Below are 18,437 nucleotides of genomic sequence, written 5' to 3' on the forward strand. Positions count from 1 at the left end.
CAAATGTGAAATATATGAACAATCTACTGAGTGATATATTCATCATATCATTAACATAGTAAGTACATTATCTACAATTGCATCCAAGATGATAATATCTGTGCCATTACTAAAAAAATGTTGCCTCTAAATTCTTCAACTAGTGATTAAGGATGTTGAGCAGGGCAACTCTAATTTTAATTAAACGCCTAAACAGTGATTCAAGTCCTTCTTCAAGGTCTTGGATACAGGACCCCAAGTTCTCTAGCTTCTTTTGCAAATCATTGATGTTGTTTGACTTGGTTGACGTGTTAAATGCAAAGAACTGCAATTCGGCATCCACTTTTGCAAACTCATTCTCATCTGCTCCTTGTGCATATCCTACCCTTTTGTTGTGCATTAGCTTTGAAACCAAACCCCAGCTACTTCGTTTAGATTGTGTTGACCCAGAAAAGAAATTCAGCAACGACTCAAATATGGAAAAAGAGACCACTTCAGCATCTTTTAACAAGCCAACTAAGGCCATGGTTTGATAGTCTTTGTTGGTGATGGAAACATTGCATTTATTTGCATTACCCTTCAAATTCTCCAAGGCTTTGACTATGGCCTTGCGCACTATTTTCCTTGAGGTCAAGAACTTTTTAACCTCTACTGTGAGCTCCACTTCACCTCCTCTTCTTCTTCTTATAGTTGACTGTAGTTCTCGGGTGCACTCCTTTGTGTGTAGTAAGGCATCTTTGGTTGCTGTACAAGCATCAAGGAGCCTTAGAGATCCATCCAAGAGATCATCCACCCATTTCTCTTGGCGTTCTTGGACAAGTGCTTCTTGAGTTAGGGGGAGTTGAACCAATTTTTCAATGCAATCATGCAAATCCTGTAGGCTAGTTAGTTTTTGCCTTAGCAATGAAGAAGAGGAGCTTGCATCATAAGCCCCTAACCTGGCCAAGTGTTCATTGCATTGTATGATGATAGGGTGTGGTTTAGAGGGTAAACTATTAGAACGAGCATGGTTATGGAATTTGGAGTTCAATGCTTCCATTTTTCCTCGACAAAAGAAGAGGAGGGAGTTAATGTTGTTTATGTGCAATTGAATGGCTAACTTGTTATCCTTCCTTGGCTATTGCACAATATATATGGCCATAGAGACAGGAGGAGTCTCATCTTAACAAGTACAAATAATTGCTAACCGATCTAGATTGATCTAAATATTATCAGAGATATGTTAATGTTATGTCCCCCAGCCTAATCTTTACAACTCATACTTATTTGTTTTATTAGTTTTTTCCTCACTATTCTATGATCCCATTTGAATCTTGACCTAATTTTCTTTTTGGTGCACTGTTTCTTTGTTATACGTTCCACGAGGGACATTGACATTATTTTGGCAGCAGCTAATGGTACAATTATATTTTTGTCTTTTGTGAAGAATTATTTTATCCAAGTAAATGCATGCACGTGTATTTGTAATCTGCTAGAGTTAGTACTAATGAATATGCAATTATTCTATCACTTTCATTGTCTCTTTCTACTAACACTTTTGCGGTGATTGACTTATATAGTTTTTTGGCCTCATTAATATGCATTTAATGTATAAGCAAGCTATTATATCAGTAGAAGCTTTGAAAGAAAAGCAAGTTACTTGTCTTCTGTTTATAACTGTAATGAGTATGACCACTTTTCTATTCCTCAGCTGCATTGTTAGTTAACTCAAAATAGCATTCTTTTTTTCTCCTCTTAAAAAAAATAATAAAATTTCATCTAGGTAAATTAGGGGTTGTGAAAAATGAAAATGATGGATTTTATAAACGATATAGGATCCATACCCTGATTTAGTTAAAATGTTAATGCTGAAATATAGTTTTAGTATAAATTGTACTTGTGACGGTGTTTGTGTATTATAGACCTTGCATTGCTGTCTGTATGATATAGAAAGATATCATATGGAAAGTGCACATTTATTTGTTTGTCCCAATAATAGAAAGCAACCGTACGTCGTTCGTTGCATTCAAATTGTGAAAATTGAGCCCATCACTGGATAATTGAGGACAATCGATCAACCACTAAGTCACCAACCAAAGGCAACGTAAGATCAAATTAATATGGGTTCAATGATTGATCTTAAGACTGTATAAAGCATGGTAGAACTAATATGCCTTGAAACACCACGATTTAAAATAGACCGCGACAAAATATTATGATTATTTATCAAAGGGTTAAATAATATTTATCTTTTAAAATATCATTCTTTTAAAATTTTTAACCTCTATAGAAATTCTATTTAATTTTAGTTCTTAAAAATATGTGATTTTAATCCTCAGTGAGATAATAAAATCACACGCTTTTTTTTTTTTTTTGTTAAATATAAAGATTAAAATCGAATAGAATTTTTATAAAAACTAAAACTAAAAGAGGTGTCTAATTATTTCAGTAGACAATAATGCATTAAAATTCTTCCCCCTCAACTCTTGTTTTTTTCCTTTAATTGTTTTGCAGCCGGACTTAAAATGCCAACAAAGAAAAAGTGAGATATGGAAGGTACTTCATGACCATGGAGAGAGGGGAAAAGGAATGACAAGCATAATAGTTAGAATTTAATTCTCATTTATTTAATATATATAAAGTGCCAAATTTTTTAGTTACATGATGTACAAGTGACGTTTGTGTCTACATCACCATTCGTGTCTAAATCTAGTTCTAATGATTTGGCTCTAAAATGGTCAATTCATGCCTCTGGAACCTGAATGCATAACTCCAAATTTTCCATATTATCATTAAAAAAACTTGACAGACGTGACAATGCAAAGCTTGTGAAAGAGGAGAGATAACAGTACTCTATCCACCTCCTCAGATGCATTGGTATTTGATTGGTGAGAGTCGCTGCATAGTGCATCCTGCCGTTACCATATGTTCCACATAAATATACTGCTTCCCTAGCACCATGCTTCCCAACTCATTGCCAATCTTCAACTAAGGAACCTGCCATTTCTCTGTGTGTATGTACTCCCCAGCTGAGGACAGCTTTATGATGTCAAAATGCAACTGGTGCATGGGATTGAGATACCTCTTCCACCAGAGTAAGCAGAGCCATTCTTTTATTATTTGTAAATATATGTTCTTCTGTTTCCAAGAGATTCAGTCCAGCATCTTGCATCACTTTAACTGGCACATGCTATACGAAAAAATCTCTTCATATCATAGGGAAATATGAAGGGCGAAGACAAAATTATTATTTAGATGATTGTCGCGGCTTCTTTACTTATAGCATTTTTTATAATCGGCATAGGTTACTTCAAATCAAACCCTCTGCAAGTGCAAGTCTCTCTCTTCTACAGGCTAAAGTGTTCTTATTGACTAGCGTTGCATTCAGTAATTATTCAACAAATTATAATTATTTCATTATATTGCCAATGGATCAAGTTCCGCTGCAATTTTGGAACCACCCTCTAGTTTCCTTTTATAATTTTGGTAACAGTAATCCACGCAATATCAACTTTAAGATTATTAACTGTACCACATGCACTTCCGAAAGAACTTCAGGCTATCCAGTTCCACTACCCGTCTAGCAACTTATGGTTTTAAGATTTGAACTTGACAATTAACTGGGATTATTTCGTATCGGCGCCAACTAAATAAGCAAAGCAAGAGAAGTATTTGCTGCCCCTCAAGCTTCTCCTTCAAATTATGTTTTATGTGTGCAGTTCATAATTATAACAACCTACAATTTTTCAGTTTATTGAAGCGAAAATCACGGGCCATGATTCATCTTATCACCAACTATTACATTACGAAATTGTTATTTGGCCCACATATTATAACAACTAGAGAGGGGATATTATTTATCTCGTACAGAAAGTTCATAAAGAAATAAAGTAAAATTATCCGTCGAGATCGAGCTTTCAAGAATTAAAAGATCCAAATCTGTCTTAGGAATAGGTTTCTAATAGAAACGCTACCCTATTGGGGTCCCAACTAAACGAAATTAGTCACGGTATGACATGTTAACAAAGTGCCCAAACGATAAGATATAGAAGCCATGACAAATATATTACCGAGGTTATAAAAAGAAATAAACCATGAATTTAGCAACAGTCAAACTGATGTAATTTTTAGCATGAGGGGCGTCTCAAACTGAAAAACAAAATCACTTCATCGATCGCATCAATACTACATAAACTATGACCAGTACAAAATCTAGGTGTTTGTAGCTCTAGTGTAAATCTGTTGACTTGCGTGGGCAGACACCATCCTGATTGAACCCCTAGCCATTAATTCTCTTATAGCCTTCCTTGCGAGTGATCCATTAATCTGTAAGGTGTATGCAAAATGATGACAAACTAGTTCTCCATATAATGCTCATGAATTGACAATCATCCATAATAAACCAGTTAAAAAATAAAAAATACAGAAAAGGTTGAAAACCAAAAATAAAAATAAAAATAAAATATATATATATATATATATATATATTTAAAAAAATGCATAAAAAAGACAGAGAATTTGATAAGCACATTAGACACAAAGCAAAGTGGACATAAGATATCTTAATTCACAATCACAAGTATACATAAAGGCAAACCTAATAAGAACCCACCCACAAATATTGTAAAAATTTGAGCTCGTTTTTCCTCTCAATTTTTGCTGGCCTTATGAATTGGTATGGTTTATTTGATGGTTAATTGACCAAAGAAACAAGTCTAAGCAATCAGACAAAGAATTGATAATGTGTACAATCTTTCCTCAGGATAATTCACTTCAACAATAAAAATGATACACTCGGTATTAAATCCACTAAACAATGAATTGGGTTTTCTACAGCAATTATAAACCATAACAAATGTTTCCCGTCTCGATATTCTTGATGGGGCTAAAGAAACAAATACTTAATTGATTTTCCATAACTGCCCCATCTCATATTGAGAAAATTCAATATATTTTACTGAATCGTCTTGGACAAAAGGCCATCCCTACCTAAATAAAGAGTACCTAAACTTAATAATGCTGAGGTTCTTTATTGGTTAGTAAATCGGTAAAGCATATCTAAAAGAATATAATAAAAGATATTTAGAAGAAAATGTGGGCAATGCCCAAAGAATACTGTCGTATAGTTAACTAAAATAATTTTTCTGGGATTATTCCCCCAAAGGAAGCAAATAAACAGGAAGCAAACTAACAATAAATCCTAGGTTTAAAGCTTGCTACGCATAAAACCAATAAAGATTGACATATGCAGCAGTTGAAGTTGCATCTCAGCCAATAAGTTAAAAAAGTGCCAATTAAGCACATAGCATCCAAGCAAATGCTCTACACAACCATCCCCATCAGTCTAGGAATGCAGATCTCATACAAGACTACAAATTAACTAACAGCTGTATTTATCTCCTCTTTCACATCTATGCTCTTACCGGACCCAATTGAATTTAAACATACACAACATGCATCAAAATACCACAAACAGAAACACTACAATCACTACGAATAACCCTTAAATCGTAGGAAAAAATTGGTGGGTAAAAGAAGAGGTACCCTCAAACGATCAGATAGAATGGAAGGAGTAATGAGCTTGTATTTGGGTGCCTCAGATAGAAGCTTGTCATAGGTAGCTTGATCGAACAGCACCATGTTATTCACCTTCTCCTTCTGCTTTCCCTTGCTCCACTTCTGTTAAACCACAAATCTCACCTTAATATCCATCTCTCACATCTAGCATTGCCCATTTGGCCAAATGAAAATTAATTGGAAAAAAATAGAGAGTTGAGGAAGAATCAAGAACCTTCTTCTTCTGCTTTCCACCGCCAGATTTGGCGGGCTTCGATGAAGGTGGAGGAGCCTTGTCCTTCTTTGGAGCCTATCATAACAGAAACACAAAGATTAGAACACGCTAACAGAAAAGGAACCATTGAATGAAATTGGACGAGAAACTTGCCATCAAATCGAATCACAGGCGGCACGCGCTCTTAGATTAGGGTCTGCAGCAAAGTGAGGCGATCACAACCACAAGCCAAGTTAGGGTTCTTGGTAGCGTGAGGGATAAATAAAAAGGCTAAAGAATATTAAAACTACGTCGTTTAATACAGCTTTGGATTGGGCCTCATTTGATTTAAAGGGCTTAATGCCCAATGGATTTAATACTATTGATCACACATATGGCCCTCTCTCCTCCTTTTAACTTTATGGGCTATGGACCAAAAACTCAAACTATCAGTCATCGCAAATTTAGTTGCAAAAGAATGACCAAAAACAAAAAGTCAGCAAAAGAAAATTGTTATTTATCGAACAAAAAGAGAAGAAAATTGTCATTTACCCCTTTAAATTAATGCAAAATATAGCTTAGATTTTGTTTCAGTGAGCTGGTTGATGTCCTTTGTCTCGGGTGCTAGGCCATGCTATATCTTTGTTGGGCTTGGCCCGCTTTTTATCTTTGTTTTGGAGCTTTGTTTTCCAGCCTTAACATCGCTGACAAAAAAAAAACGTTTTCATGAGGATAATAATGGCATATGGAATCAATCCTGTCCTTCCTCTCATTTCATTCTCTCTCTAATTGAATGTGGATGGCATTAAAAAGAACTGAAAGAAAGTATTTTTTACTTAAAAACAGATTTGTATGTCACTTAATTGGCATTATCCGATTGGAGTGGGAAAAAAAAAACACAATTTGAATATGTGAATATGTGAAAATATGTAATAAGGAATTTAGTTATTTTCTTATGTGCTATGGAGAATGTTTCAACAATTTTGAGAAAAGCGATGTAAAAAGATCATATTTGATAGAAAAAATATATATTGATGGGAAATTTAATCTACAAATGATAATTAAAACATTTTGTTACCACCTTCTTAGGAAAAATTAAAACTTTCCAATAAGAATTGATTGTGAAGTTATAAAATTATTCTTATTTTTAAATATTCTTTTATAAAATAATAAGAACTTATAAAAAACATTAAAATAATATTATATTAACAAATTTAAATTAGTTTGAACTAATAAATAATACGACCCCATGTCATTTCTTAACATTTACTCGCATTTTGACAAGTAAAAAATGACAAATTAAGCAGATTAATTAACATGTACAGAAACTAACTTAACCTGCAATTTTGAGTAGGTTAAATGAGCCAACTCATTAGAATAAACTCATTTTATCATCTATAAAATGAGAGAATAAGTATTTTATTTGAAAAGAGAAAAAAAATATTACAAAATTATTTTTAATTTATTAAAGTGAGAAATTTAGTACCTCAAAAAAGTCTGAAAAATACTTAATTTAAATGTCTATGTAATAAGAGATTTAGCTTTTTCGTAAGCAAAATTTTAAATTTAAAGTATGTGAACAGAAATTCAAATCAATTATTGATAACAACGGCTTTCTGAAAAATAAAGAAAAAGAATCCGTAATGCCATTATCCTCTAAAAAAAAGGAGGGACAATTTTGATTCCTTCGTGGATTGTCAATCATATTTCTTTTTCCATCCCCTAATTCTCCAGTTTCAATGGATTATATTTTCAGATAAAAATGTTATTTGGCACTTCATTCATTCTTGTTTTCAGTTCTCCACTCGTTTCCCATTTTTTTTTATCACCTTTCTTTTTGCTTGTACCAAAAGATTCTCAACCTTTAATCCCACTAAATAAATAAATATATACAAATAACTTTCTCTTGAGTGGCTTAAATACTTTTTTTAATTCACGCTTCACATCAATATAGATATATATCTTTTTCAGTCCAATTCATCTCGAAATTATTTTAGCCTAATAACCTGTTTTTACAATAAATAATCACCCCTTCGAATCTGTTTAAGATATTAGTGAAACGATTCTACAACGTGTAAAGACTTCGTACCACTTGTCCGTCCATATAATATCTAAATCTAAAGTTAGAGGACAATCCTTGCTGTTATTTCCCTAATTTGTTTATCATTGTTGTTACTTTAGCGAGAGGGATATACACTTTAGATCCCTAATTAATCAAACTTATTTCATACCCTCATTTTTTGATAAGGACAAACAAATCATGCAAACGGGTCATTTGCAAGTTAACATTGCAAAGGAAAGTTGCCTAGAATAGCTTCCTTTAACAATAATATTCATTGTTATCATCTTTCTCACGATATTCGGTAATCTTTCTTATAGCATTTTGCTAAATTGTTTAGTGTTTCCCTAGTAACACGTGGCAAATGCTTATCCTCATGCAATTGCACTTAGAAAAAGCACAGTTCAAGAGGATGCAGTTGATGTTGATGGTGATATCTTGATTTTAAACGGTCAAAATGCTACAGCTACGCACTTTGTTGTCCACCACTTCATGATTAACCACAATTTAAATCTAGTGTTAAATTTGCAATGTTGATCGGAGGTCAGATTATTATGAGCTAGTATTGGTTGATTATGATTCGAATATAGGAATTACCCTCAATGATTATGGACCTGATGTGCTAGCATTAATATGGAATCTGGATTATTATAGAACCATATGCACGAGAAAACTCAGAAAAATATCATGCAAGTTAAACCGGAGAATAATTGAAACATTGATATCATGCACGTGAATTTTTCTAGAGATTTATTTTTCAGCCCAAAACTTACATATCTTAACTTGTTTTATGACTAATCACATTTAGATTGAAAAATATAGCATAAAAGTAAAGTTGAAACAATCAACTGAAATATTTTATGCGAACAATGTTGATCGAACTATACGCCAACTCGACACGTTCCATCTGAAGCAAAAAGTTGCATCTTCCTCCATTATTTGGTGGTCCATTGAGGACTAATGGGGACTGAGGGACCACTGGAAAGTTGAAGTGAAGGCTTTTGAGAATAGAGGGAAATAAGAAAGAAAGGCAAAGCAAAAGTTCATGGCTATGGCTTCTTTTTCTTAGCGAGTAAGAAATGAAATGGGTTGCAAATCTATGAGACCGGTATTAGTGGTTTCTACATTTACTAACTGTCACACTCTCCAATAAGGTGCATGCCATAGTTCATCTTTTCTTAGTCCAAACTGCTATATGCTACCAAAAGTTTGTATCAACCAAGGTTAATATTGTTCGTTAAAGGATGAATAATTTTTAAAAACAACAAAGTTAGAATTTTGATTTAATTTGCATGCTAAGCTAAATAAAATGTTTTCGTAAAATTCTACATCTACATATATTTAAAGCTCTGTTATATACCAACACCAAGTAGTGCTTTTAGCTTATATAATGTACGCTTTAGATTAAATTTTGCTTTCAGTCTAGAGTTATATATATTTTTATGCTAATTTTTAATTAAGATTAGAATCTTATTTTCATAACATGTGTTGATTTTTATTATATTTATTATTAAGGAGAAAAATTAGTATTGATAAGATAATAATACCTATATATATATATGTACATAAATTTTGTCTTTTAAATATCAAAATTAATTAAATATATATTTAATATTTTTTTTCACATAAAAATATATATTATGATGTTTACTACAATATTTATATTAAGAAATTTTGATTAAGAAAGTTATCAGAATAAAATAAACTGATAATTTATTTTTATCAAATTAAACAAACATGTCATATTTTTTTTCAAATGTGCTTAAACCCTGTTATCTTGCCTTGATACATGATACTCATGCTGCTAGTCTAGTTTTGGTAAACTTTAAAAAAAAAAAAAAAAAGACAAGTGTTGATTAACTGAAAAAAGGAAAAACAAAAGTAGAAAATGGAAAACCTAAGGGGAAAAAAGTAAAAGGAAATAATTCAAGTATAATTTCTTTTAATTTATGACCATCTTTTTTCACTTTCTTTGCCTCTTTGGACGTACTTTAGATTGGATTCTATAAATTAGAAGAGGAGGCAGTCTGAAAAAAGAGGCAAGGAGAATAGAAAAGAAACAGAGGCACTCTGTTCACAGTTCTCACATTTCCAAACAAAACCAAAACTTCACTTCCTCTACTCTGTTTCCATGCTTCCAAGTCTAGAAACCGTCGCAGTGTCTAAGATGACTGTGGTTTCTCTACCATCTGCTTTCAGATGCACGCTTTCTTTGTTTACTGACATTGTTTCTCAATAAACAAAAGCGGGGCCATTGGTCATTGCTCTCAAACTCTTGAGCTTCAAATTGAGTTAATAAAATGGAATCGTTGAATTTCCAGAAGGTGCACGTAAAGAAATGTTCCGCCAAACCCCAAAAACATCGCCACCTTCGAAAGATCGCAAAGTTGTTGCACTACGTAGAAGTCTGTGTTGTTCTGGTCTTGATTTCAAGGTTCTCAACCCAGTTACCAGTGGCAATAAAAAACTCATGCGAGTATTTCCGCAACTTTATGGGTAGCCCTCGCTTTGTTTTTCTTCTGGGAAACGTCATAATCATGACGCTGTTCGCACAATCTGGCCACTTCTCAACTCACGCTTCTGCAAAACCCGCCTCAGAACCCGATCTCTATCTGGAGTTCCTCCAGAACAGCACCATCAATCACAAAGTTGAAGCTGAAGATAACCGTCGTAAAGAAAAGGCAAGCGCGAGAGCTTGTCAGAGTAATAGAGGCGACGAAAGCTTAATCGAAGAAAAACATAGCACCAAAACAGAGGGGAAGGGTTACAGAAGGTGTGAATCGGAGATCGTAGCGCGTGTGCAGAGCGAGAAGCCTCGGCGCATGCTGCAGAGGTGTGAGACTGAGAGAATGGAGAGAGAGAGGGAGAGGGAGAGGAGGTGTTACCCTGAGGATGGGATGAGCAACGACGAGTTTCGTCGAAAAGTTGAGGCTTTCATTGCGCGCCAACAGAGGCTACGAACGCAGGAACATTCGTAAATAGTTGTTCATTAATTACTGTATGGTTGCTCTAATGAACAAACATAACATGTCATGTATAAATTTCGTGTAAATTCATGTTTTCATCCTCAAAACACTTCCATATGCACCCAAAGGAAAATTCCTATTTCCCAGTCCCACACGGGACATGCCAGTTTTTCACAGTAATAATTTCAATCAGTCCTCAAATTCTGAATATTAATTTATTTATTTCTTGAAATTATAAAATGATTATTCGTTTTAGTATTTTAAATTATAATAATAAAAATTAAAATAACTTATATTTAATAATTTCATAAATTCAGTTCACTGATATTTATAATTTTAGAAACTAATTTAACCAGCTATTCACAAATTCTCTTTTGGATGCAGAGAGACTGCTGTGGATATTTTAAGAGCTGCTAATTACTAGCAAGTGAAATAAAGATAATACAAACACAAGAGAAAGCATCCGTAATTCAAACCACTGTATTGTTACTGTCCCATCTGGAAAATGAAAAAGCAGATTTATGTTTGTCATAATGCAAAAGCCATACTAAGAGAGATCTTTTGTAATTGGCACAAACTCAACATGCCACTATCTATTGTCTGCCATTAGGCGCAGATTTGCATTTTCGTTGCTTTTGCATTGTGTTTTGCTTTTAATTATTCAAATAACAAGTGTGGGAAATAGTAGCCCGTGTCATTTATGCTTTGTTTTCTTCTTCTCTGAGCAAATTATCACTTTTCTGTCCTTAGATTTTGGATAATAGTTCGTAACCTTAACTTAGGATGATATTAACTGTATGGAATCAATTTTTATTAAAAAAAAGTTCAAGGTATAATAATTTACATTTAAATATTTTTATGTTAAATATCTTTATAAATTATATTTCGTTGACATTAATTATCGGATTTAAACATTTATATTATTTAATAATTTTTATAAAATATAAGTTTAATAAATTTTTTTATCAAGTAAATAAACTTTATAAAATTTTATATATAAACAAAATGAATAAGTACTTTGTGCATTACTTTATTTTAGTAATATTATATTTTTAAAATATAAGTAAATATTAAAATTTAGATGATAGATTTACAAGTGTTAAAATGATTAAATTTTAATATATATAACCATAAAATAATATAAAATAATTTAATAATTAAATTAATTAACTTTACTTTCCAAATAAATTATTAAAAAATATAAATATCAAAATTTAACACTGGAATTTTCTTTTGGTCGTGTAACACGATTTACATTGGGCATTGGTGACGGGCCTTTTTGCGTGGGCTAAGACTTTTTGGACATACAAAAAAACTTAAATAGTCTCCCTAGTTAGACAAAAAAAAAAAGTTTCCGTGATGGGATAAGCTTCCTAGTGCTTGATTAGTGTTTTTTTATTCAAGATTCCAAACCACGGGTATTTCCAAAATCTAAAGTGTTAAAGACTAATCTCCACCTACAGTTTGTAATTATCATTATTTTGAAAAAAAAAATGCATATAGTAAAATTTTATCTAAAAATTGCTGATTGATAAGATTCTTCGTAATATAATCTATATTGAAAAACAAAAGAATGCTAAGAACCACAGAGTACTGTATCAACCAATAAACCAATGTGAAATAAATATCTAATCAAGTGTACATACTCATACTCAAGTGGCTATAATGAGATTTCGACAGGATGTATTTAGGTTAGAAATTATTTTGTATTTTATTAATAATTAAAAATATATTTACTTTTTTTAAAATATTTATATAAAAAATTGTTACAACTTTTCAATTTACAGTACCAAAAAATGATCTTTTATTTTATTATTTTAAAAAAAATCGTTTTAAAACATTAAAAATCGAGAGATTGGAGATTGAAACTTGTCGACACTTAACCAAAAGGGTAAAAGATTTATGTCTTCACCAGAAAAAAAAAAAAAAGGTTATTTGATGTTCACCATTTTCCTTAAACTATAATTGTCCATTATTTCTTCTGCCCATCCTTTTTGACATTTTTTTTAGTAACATCTTTTTTACTTTTATTTCTTAATTTTTGCATTAATTAATTCAAAAGTAGAGAGGATCGTTGAAAGATAAAGTTTTAAAGTTCATGAATTTAAGTTTACCTTATTAGAAACATTTTAATTAATATAGCACAACAACATCGTGCCAATGCCTAGTGCCTACCTAATATTAGTTGACACATGAAAGGGAAAGACATGCTCGACAATGAAGGCTTGGTTGACCGAAAAAAAAAAAGACTTGACCAAAAATAAAAAGACAATGAAGACTTGAAATTGTATTTTCAGGAGCATTGATAACTACAGTAAAAAATATGGTTATTCATTATATTGAAATACTTATGTGTATTAAAAATATTTTTTCTTAAATTTTTTTGTTGTAATGACGCTTATTTATTGAATAATTTTTTTATTGTATGAATTTTTTTTATAATATCAATTAATATAATTTTAAATTTATTATTATTATTTAATATAAATATTTATTCATATAACTTAGATGTTAATTTGTATTTATATAAAAATTAATTAATACATGATGTGCATATTTATTTCTGGGATTTCAATATTAATAGTTTTTGTACAAGATTTTTGTTTTGTGTAATGCAAATGTATATTGTGTAGTTTATTTGTTTTGTATGATGAATTTTTTTATTCATGTCATTGTATGTACAAAAAAAAATGGACTTGTTACATATTTCTACGATTTCATGTGAAGATTTATTTACTGTGAAGTAAACATATTTTCTTGAATTTTAAATAATATGTTTTTGTGCACAATTTTATCTCATGAAACAATTTTTATAAATATCGTTAAATATTTAAGTGATTACTTTGTGAATTCAATAATGTTATAATTTCACAAGAATATTTTAATCCTATACAATGATATATTTACTGGTAATTTGAACATTTATATTTTTAAATACATCTTTTATTTTAAGATGTGAACATTTACTGTGTAATTTTATAATTAAAAAAAAACTTATGAATTCCTATCAGATGAAAGTGTTGAATTTGGATGATCAAAAGTTGTGGAAAATATGAAAAGTGGGTTGGTGTTATACTCAAACAGATTAGTCTTTAGTATTGTTTGAGTTGATTATTAGTTCACTCTTACACAAGTTGAGTCATTTACCTTCTGCAATTTATTTATTATTAGTTTTATTCTTATATACCATAATACAGAGAAACTGTTTTCATGCATATCCATTTCCTGTTATATATAAAATTTTCATTACCTACCAATATTCTTAACCTTATCTGTAGAAGGAAGAAAGAATCTTTTACTTGGCATAAACATTGAACCTTATATGTATATGTTTGATGTCCCCGGAGCACATAGTTTAATAATTTAAAGTATTAATAAAAAGCATAAGTCGCATAAAAATAATAGTAATTTTAGTTTTACACATAAGTATTTGTTAACTTAGACTAATTAATTAGCAATACAACACAACCACTACACACGCGTGTATAATTGATGTTATAGCAGTGTTGCTTTCACACTTTGCATGGGTAACATTTTTTAATTTATATTGATATACAAGCGTCGTGCTTAGATTAATTTATATTGATATAAATATGTATGTACACGTATGAGTGAAAAAATTATATTGTTACTTTTTTAAAGATGCTTATATTAATTTTTTAATAAATTTTTAAAAATTATATACATCACATTTTAATTTATTTTAATATTACCAAGTTTTTTTTATTCTGATTTTTCATCGCCATAGGCTATTTTTGAATATTTAATTATTAATTTTTAAAAAATAAAATAAAGATATGAAGCGAAGTTCAACTCGATAATATGATTATTTAAAACATTATCTTCTAAAGTCACAACATCATCAATGTAATATTCAAATGGTGCTAGAAACTGTAAAAAAATATTATTAATTACTCGATATTCTTAAATGATTCACTAGCATTAATATAGTATAAAATATAATAGATTTATCGTTTTAAAATTGAAAAGGAAAACTGTGTAATTTAAATTACTTTGGGACAAAAGTTCGTAATTTGTGAACGTAAGAAGTGGTATCCATGTCGATTTGTTTCATTATTTATTTAGATGGCCCGGCCCGGCCCATAACTGAACTATTTGTGAATTAAATAATCTACTCCATAAAATCACGCGGTTAGCGGAGTTGGTGGGTTGGTACCTTAACCAATTTGTTTTTCACTTTCTAATGGGAGCCAGCCAGAATTGATTATTTTCTGGAATTTAGAATTCTTAAATTTGATTACCAATAAAATGAGTTCCTCCATACAAGTTTTAACAAGGTATTAATCTCCTGGGTTTATGATAAAGTAATAATATTTTTATAATAACTTTATTAAAAAACTGTTTCATTAACTGGAAAGTATAGTGGTTCACTAGTCATGACAACACATCCTTACTAGTATTTAACGAGAGGGTCTACTGTCTTAATTAAAAGATTATTTTAAATAAAATCATTTAACAATAAATGATAATAAGAATGTTGGAGTGATAATTGATTTATTTGTATTCAACTCATTTAAAGAATAAGTATAATTATAATTGATTTACATGTATAATAAATTAGAAAGTTATTAAAATTTTAATTGTTGAATTTTAATCTAGTATAACTAATAAAGAAAATAGTCTATAAACACTTTTTAAACATCATATTGAAAGTTATCTAAAAAATTATTTGTCGGGAATGCATTTTATTTAATGCTAAAGTTTTTAGATAAAATTTTTGGCAGATCCTTATTAATTGTAAATTTAATTATATTTTTAATATATATAACTCATATTCAATGGAGTAATATATTGAGAGGAATAAAAGTCTTACTTTGTCAACAGCTATATAAACTAATACGTAGGGCAATAGATGCTGGCTAAAAAGTTGAATAATAAATCTTACTACATATAAATATGACACAAAAACAGAGTTGACATATATTTCAAATTATGGATCTCTTTAGAATACACTGGCCTTGTGAAATACTGGCATGTTATATTGTTGTTGTCCACATATAGGTGTTGTGAGAAAGTTACCATCACAAAAGTACAAAATATTATTTGGTAAAAATATTTTAAAAAATACATGTATTTTTTTGTAAATTTCAAAAATAATCATTGAAGAGTTTAGGTATAGATAATCACAAAAGTTTTTTGGTGAATTTGGAAGAGTCTGCGGTTATTTCCCTTTATGGTATTGATAATCGCCATAACAGTGTAGTTTGAATTCCAATGTCACTGTGGATAATTGGTAGGTAATATTTGCTGGCAAGTTGCAACCTAGCCGTCGCGCTTCGTATATATAAAACGGAACGCAAGCCTCAAACTCAAATACCTCTCAAGTGGCAATTCTTGCTTATAGTGTTTATTAGATTCAAAGTGATTCGTGAACTTTGAACTGTCAGCGATGGCAATTGAGCAAGTTCTTCACATGAATGGAGGTGTGGGAGACACAAGCTACGCAAACAACTCTACATTTCAGGTACTTATCTTACCGAAATCAATTTATTTATTTTGTCTTAAATTGATTTATAGTATTTGCATGCTATGCTAAAAGGTTTTGATATTGTTTCATTTCTAAATTATTGATTGTGATTATCTTCACGTACATGCAGAGAAAGGTGATGCTCACCGCGAAACATATACTTGAAGATAGTATAATGAAGCTGTATTGCTCAACTCTTCCAAACTGTTTGAAAGTGGCAGATTTAGGTTGTTCATCAGGTCCAAATGCACTTCTTGTGGCATCTAACGTCATCAACATTGTTGATGCAGTGAGTCAAACATTGCACCGTGAGCCACCCGTGTTTCAGTTTTTCCTGAATGACTTATTTGGAAACGATTTCAATACCACCTTTAAGTCACTCCCTGATTTTTACAAAACACTGCAAGACGAGAAGGGCGACAAGTTTGGTCCATGTTTCTTTAGTGCAACACCTGGTTCTTTTTATGGGAGACTCTTTCCCGATGATACCATTCATTTTTTTCATTCCTCCTTTAGTCTTCATTGGCTTTCCAAGGTACAATATTTACTGAACTTGTATTTCATTGTGTAATAAAAGCTTATTTGGTATTAAATTCCATTTCCATTTTGATACAACAGACTCCGAATGAGTTGACTGATACTGCAGAACCCATTAACAAAGGTGCCATATATCTAACAAAGACAAGCCCTCCAGCAGTGCACAAAGCATACTTTGCTCAGTTTCAAGAAGACTTCAAGTTCTTCTTGAGATCACGTTCGAGTGAGCTTCTTCCTGGTGGTGCCATGGTCCTAACTTTCATTGGAAGAGATGAAAATAATGACCTGATAAATGCTTGGGTGATAATTGGTATGGCACTTAAGGACATGGCTGAAGAGGTACATATTCAATGTTAAAATTTTCACTACATATGATTTTGTTAATTAATTATCTATTAAAATAAAATGATGTGTATATTGCATATATGATTTGGTGCAGAAATTGATAGAGCAGGCAAAATTGGACTCCTTTAACATACCATCATACTGTCCAACGCCTGAGGAGATTAGACAAACAATAGAGGAAGAAGGGTCATTTGATATTCAAAGGTTGGAGACAATAAGAACGGATTGGGTTAAAAACATCAACGTGAATGTAGATGACTCTCTTTGTGATGAAGACACGAGAGCTGAGGCAGTAGCAAAGTACATAAGAGCTGTTGCAGAACCAATTTTGAAATCAGAGTTTGGGGAAGTAATCATGGATGAATTGTTCCGCAGGTTCAAAAACAAGATTGTCCAACTTTATGGGGTGGAGAAATTGGAGCTGCCTAATCTAGTCATGCACATCACGAAACGTTCTTGAAGCCTTCTTCTGTAAGATCTTTCAAGCAAGGCCGGGATTGGGTTTGATGTATTTATGAAATCTAAATTTGGAGTGAACTATTTAAGAATCATTTATCAATGAAACATTTAAATTTTACGAATCCATTCTTTTTTTAGTAATGTTATTTCCATTTAAAATTTCTTACTATCATTTTTATAATACAGTTAGAAATAAAAAGAGAAAAGAGAAAAATCGGATATAAAACAAATAATGTGATAAAAAATAAAAAATATTTTAAAACTCGAATGAAAGTACGATTAATTTTTGGGGCAATTTTGAAACAGTTTCAATATCACCGTGATTTTGCTTACACTTGTCCTTGATTACAATGTATAATTATTTAGTATTTTTTTTCTTGTTTCCAGTGCGACTATCTTTTATAAATAATTATTTTTTAAAACATTTAATACAATTAATTTACGCACATAATAATTTAACTTATTCTTGACATAAAGTTTTTGTTTTGGAGGGGAAGAGGTTAGAGACTTTGCCATTAATCACTTTACTTTAAATATATATGCTTGATTAATTTTATAAAGTAAATAAAAAAATTGATAAAATTTAGTAAAAAATATAGAGAAGGATATCAAAATATAATAGTAATAAGAGGAAGCAAGCAGGATCTCTCTTTTTTCATTATATAATTAAAACAAATTCTTCCCAAATTTTAGGCAAGAAATAATAAACACAAAGCACGGAGAGCAAATTAGGTACATCAAAATTATTAGATAAAATTTATGGTACTCTAAGTAAATGAGAGAGTGTGGTACCTTCTCGTACATCTGGAAAAATCCTTACCCTTAATTTTATATATATAAATAATAAAGTTAGTG

General features: G+C 31.0%; 4 protein-coding genes across 4 annotated transcripts; 2 read left to right on the forward strand and 2 right to left on the reverse strand.

Moving 5' to 3' along the window:
* Positions 1-139: 139 nt before the first annotated feature.
* On the reverse strand, positions 140-1,018 carry LOC113866029. Its single transcript, XM_027500914.1, has one exon. The coding sequence runs from the start codon at positions 1,016-1,018 to the stop codon at positions 140-142; it is 879 nt and encodes a 292-aa protein (XP_027356715.1).
* Positions 1,019-4,002: 2,984 nt separating this feature from the next.
* Positions 4,003-5,990, reverse strand: LOC113865334 (40S ribosomal protein S25). Its single transcript, XM_027499807.1, has 4 exons — positions 5,903-5,990; positions 5,750-5,824; positions 5,503-5,637; positions 4,003-4,284 (listed from the first exon to the last, which is right to left on the reverse strand). The coding sequence occupies exons 1-4, from the start codon at positions 5,903-5,905 to the stop codon at positions 4,171-4,173; spliced, it is 327 nt and encodes a 108-aa protein (XP_027355608.1). The 5' UTR covers positions 5,906-5,990; the 3' UTR covers positions 4,003-4,170.
* Positions 5,991-9,824: 3,834 nt separating this feature from the next.
* On the forward strand, positions 9,825-11,456 carry LOC113865421. Its single transcript, XM_027499947.1, has 2 exons — positions 9,825-10,761; positions 11,138-11,456. Exons 1-2 carry the CDS (start codon positions 10,088-10,090, stop codon positions 11,175-11,177), a joined length of 714 nt encoding a protein of 237 aa, XP_027355748.1. The 5' UTR covers positions 9,825-10,087; the 3' UTR covers positions 11,178-11,456.
* A 4,707-nt stretch (positions 11,457-16,163) lies between these two features.
* Positions 16,164-17,583, forward strand: LOC113866347 (3,7-dimethylxanthine N-methyltransferase-like). The gene is made up of 4 exons (XM_027501225.1): positions 16,164-16,238; positions 16,372-16,776; positions 16,860-17,117; positions 17,218-17,583. The coding sequence occupies exons 1-4, from the start codon at positions 16,164-16,166 to the stop codon at positions 17,581-17,583; spliced, it is 1,104 nt and encodes a 367-aa protein (XP_027357026.1).
* The last annotated feature ends 854 nt before the right edge of the window (positions 17,584-18,437 follow it).

Source organism: Abrus precatorius, unplaced genomic scaffold (assembly GCF_003935025.1).
Source record: "Abrus precatorius isolate BTA unplaced genomic scaffold, Abrus_2018 Scaffold4, whole genome shotgun sequence".
Lineage (NCBI taxonomy): Eukaryota > Viridiplantae > Streptophyta > Magnoliopsida > Fabales > Fabaceae > Abrus > Abrus precatorius.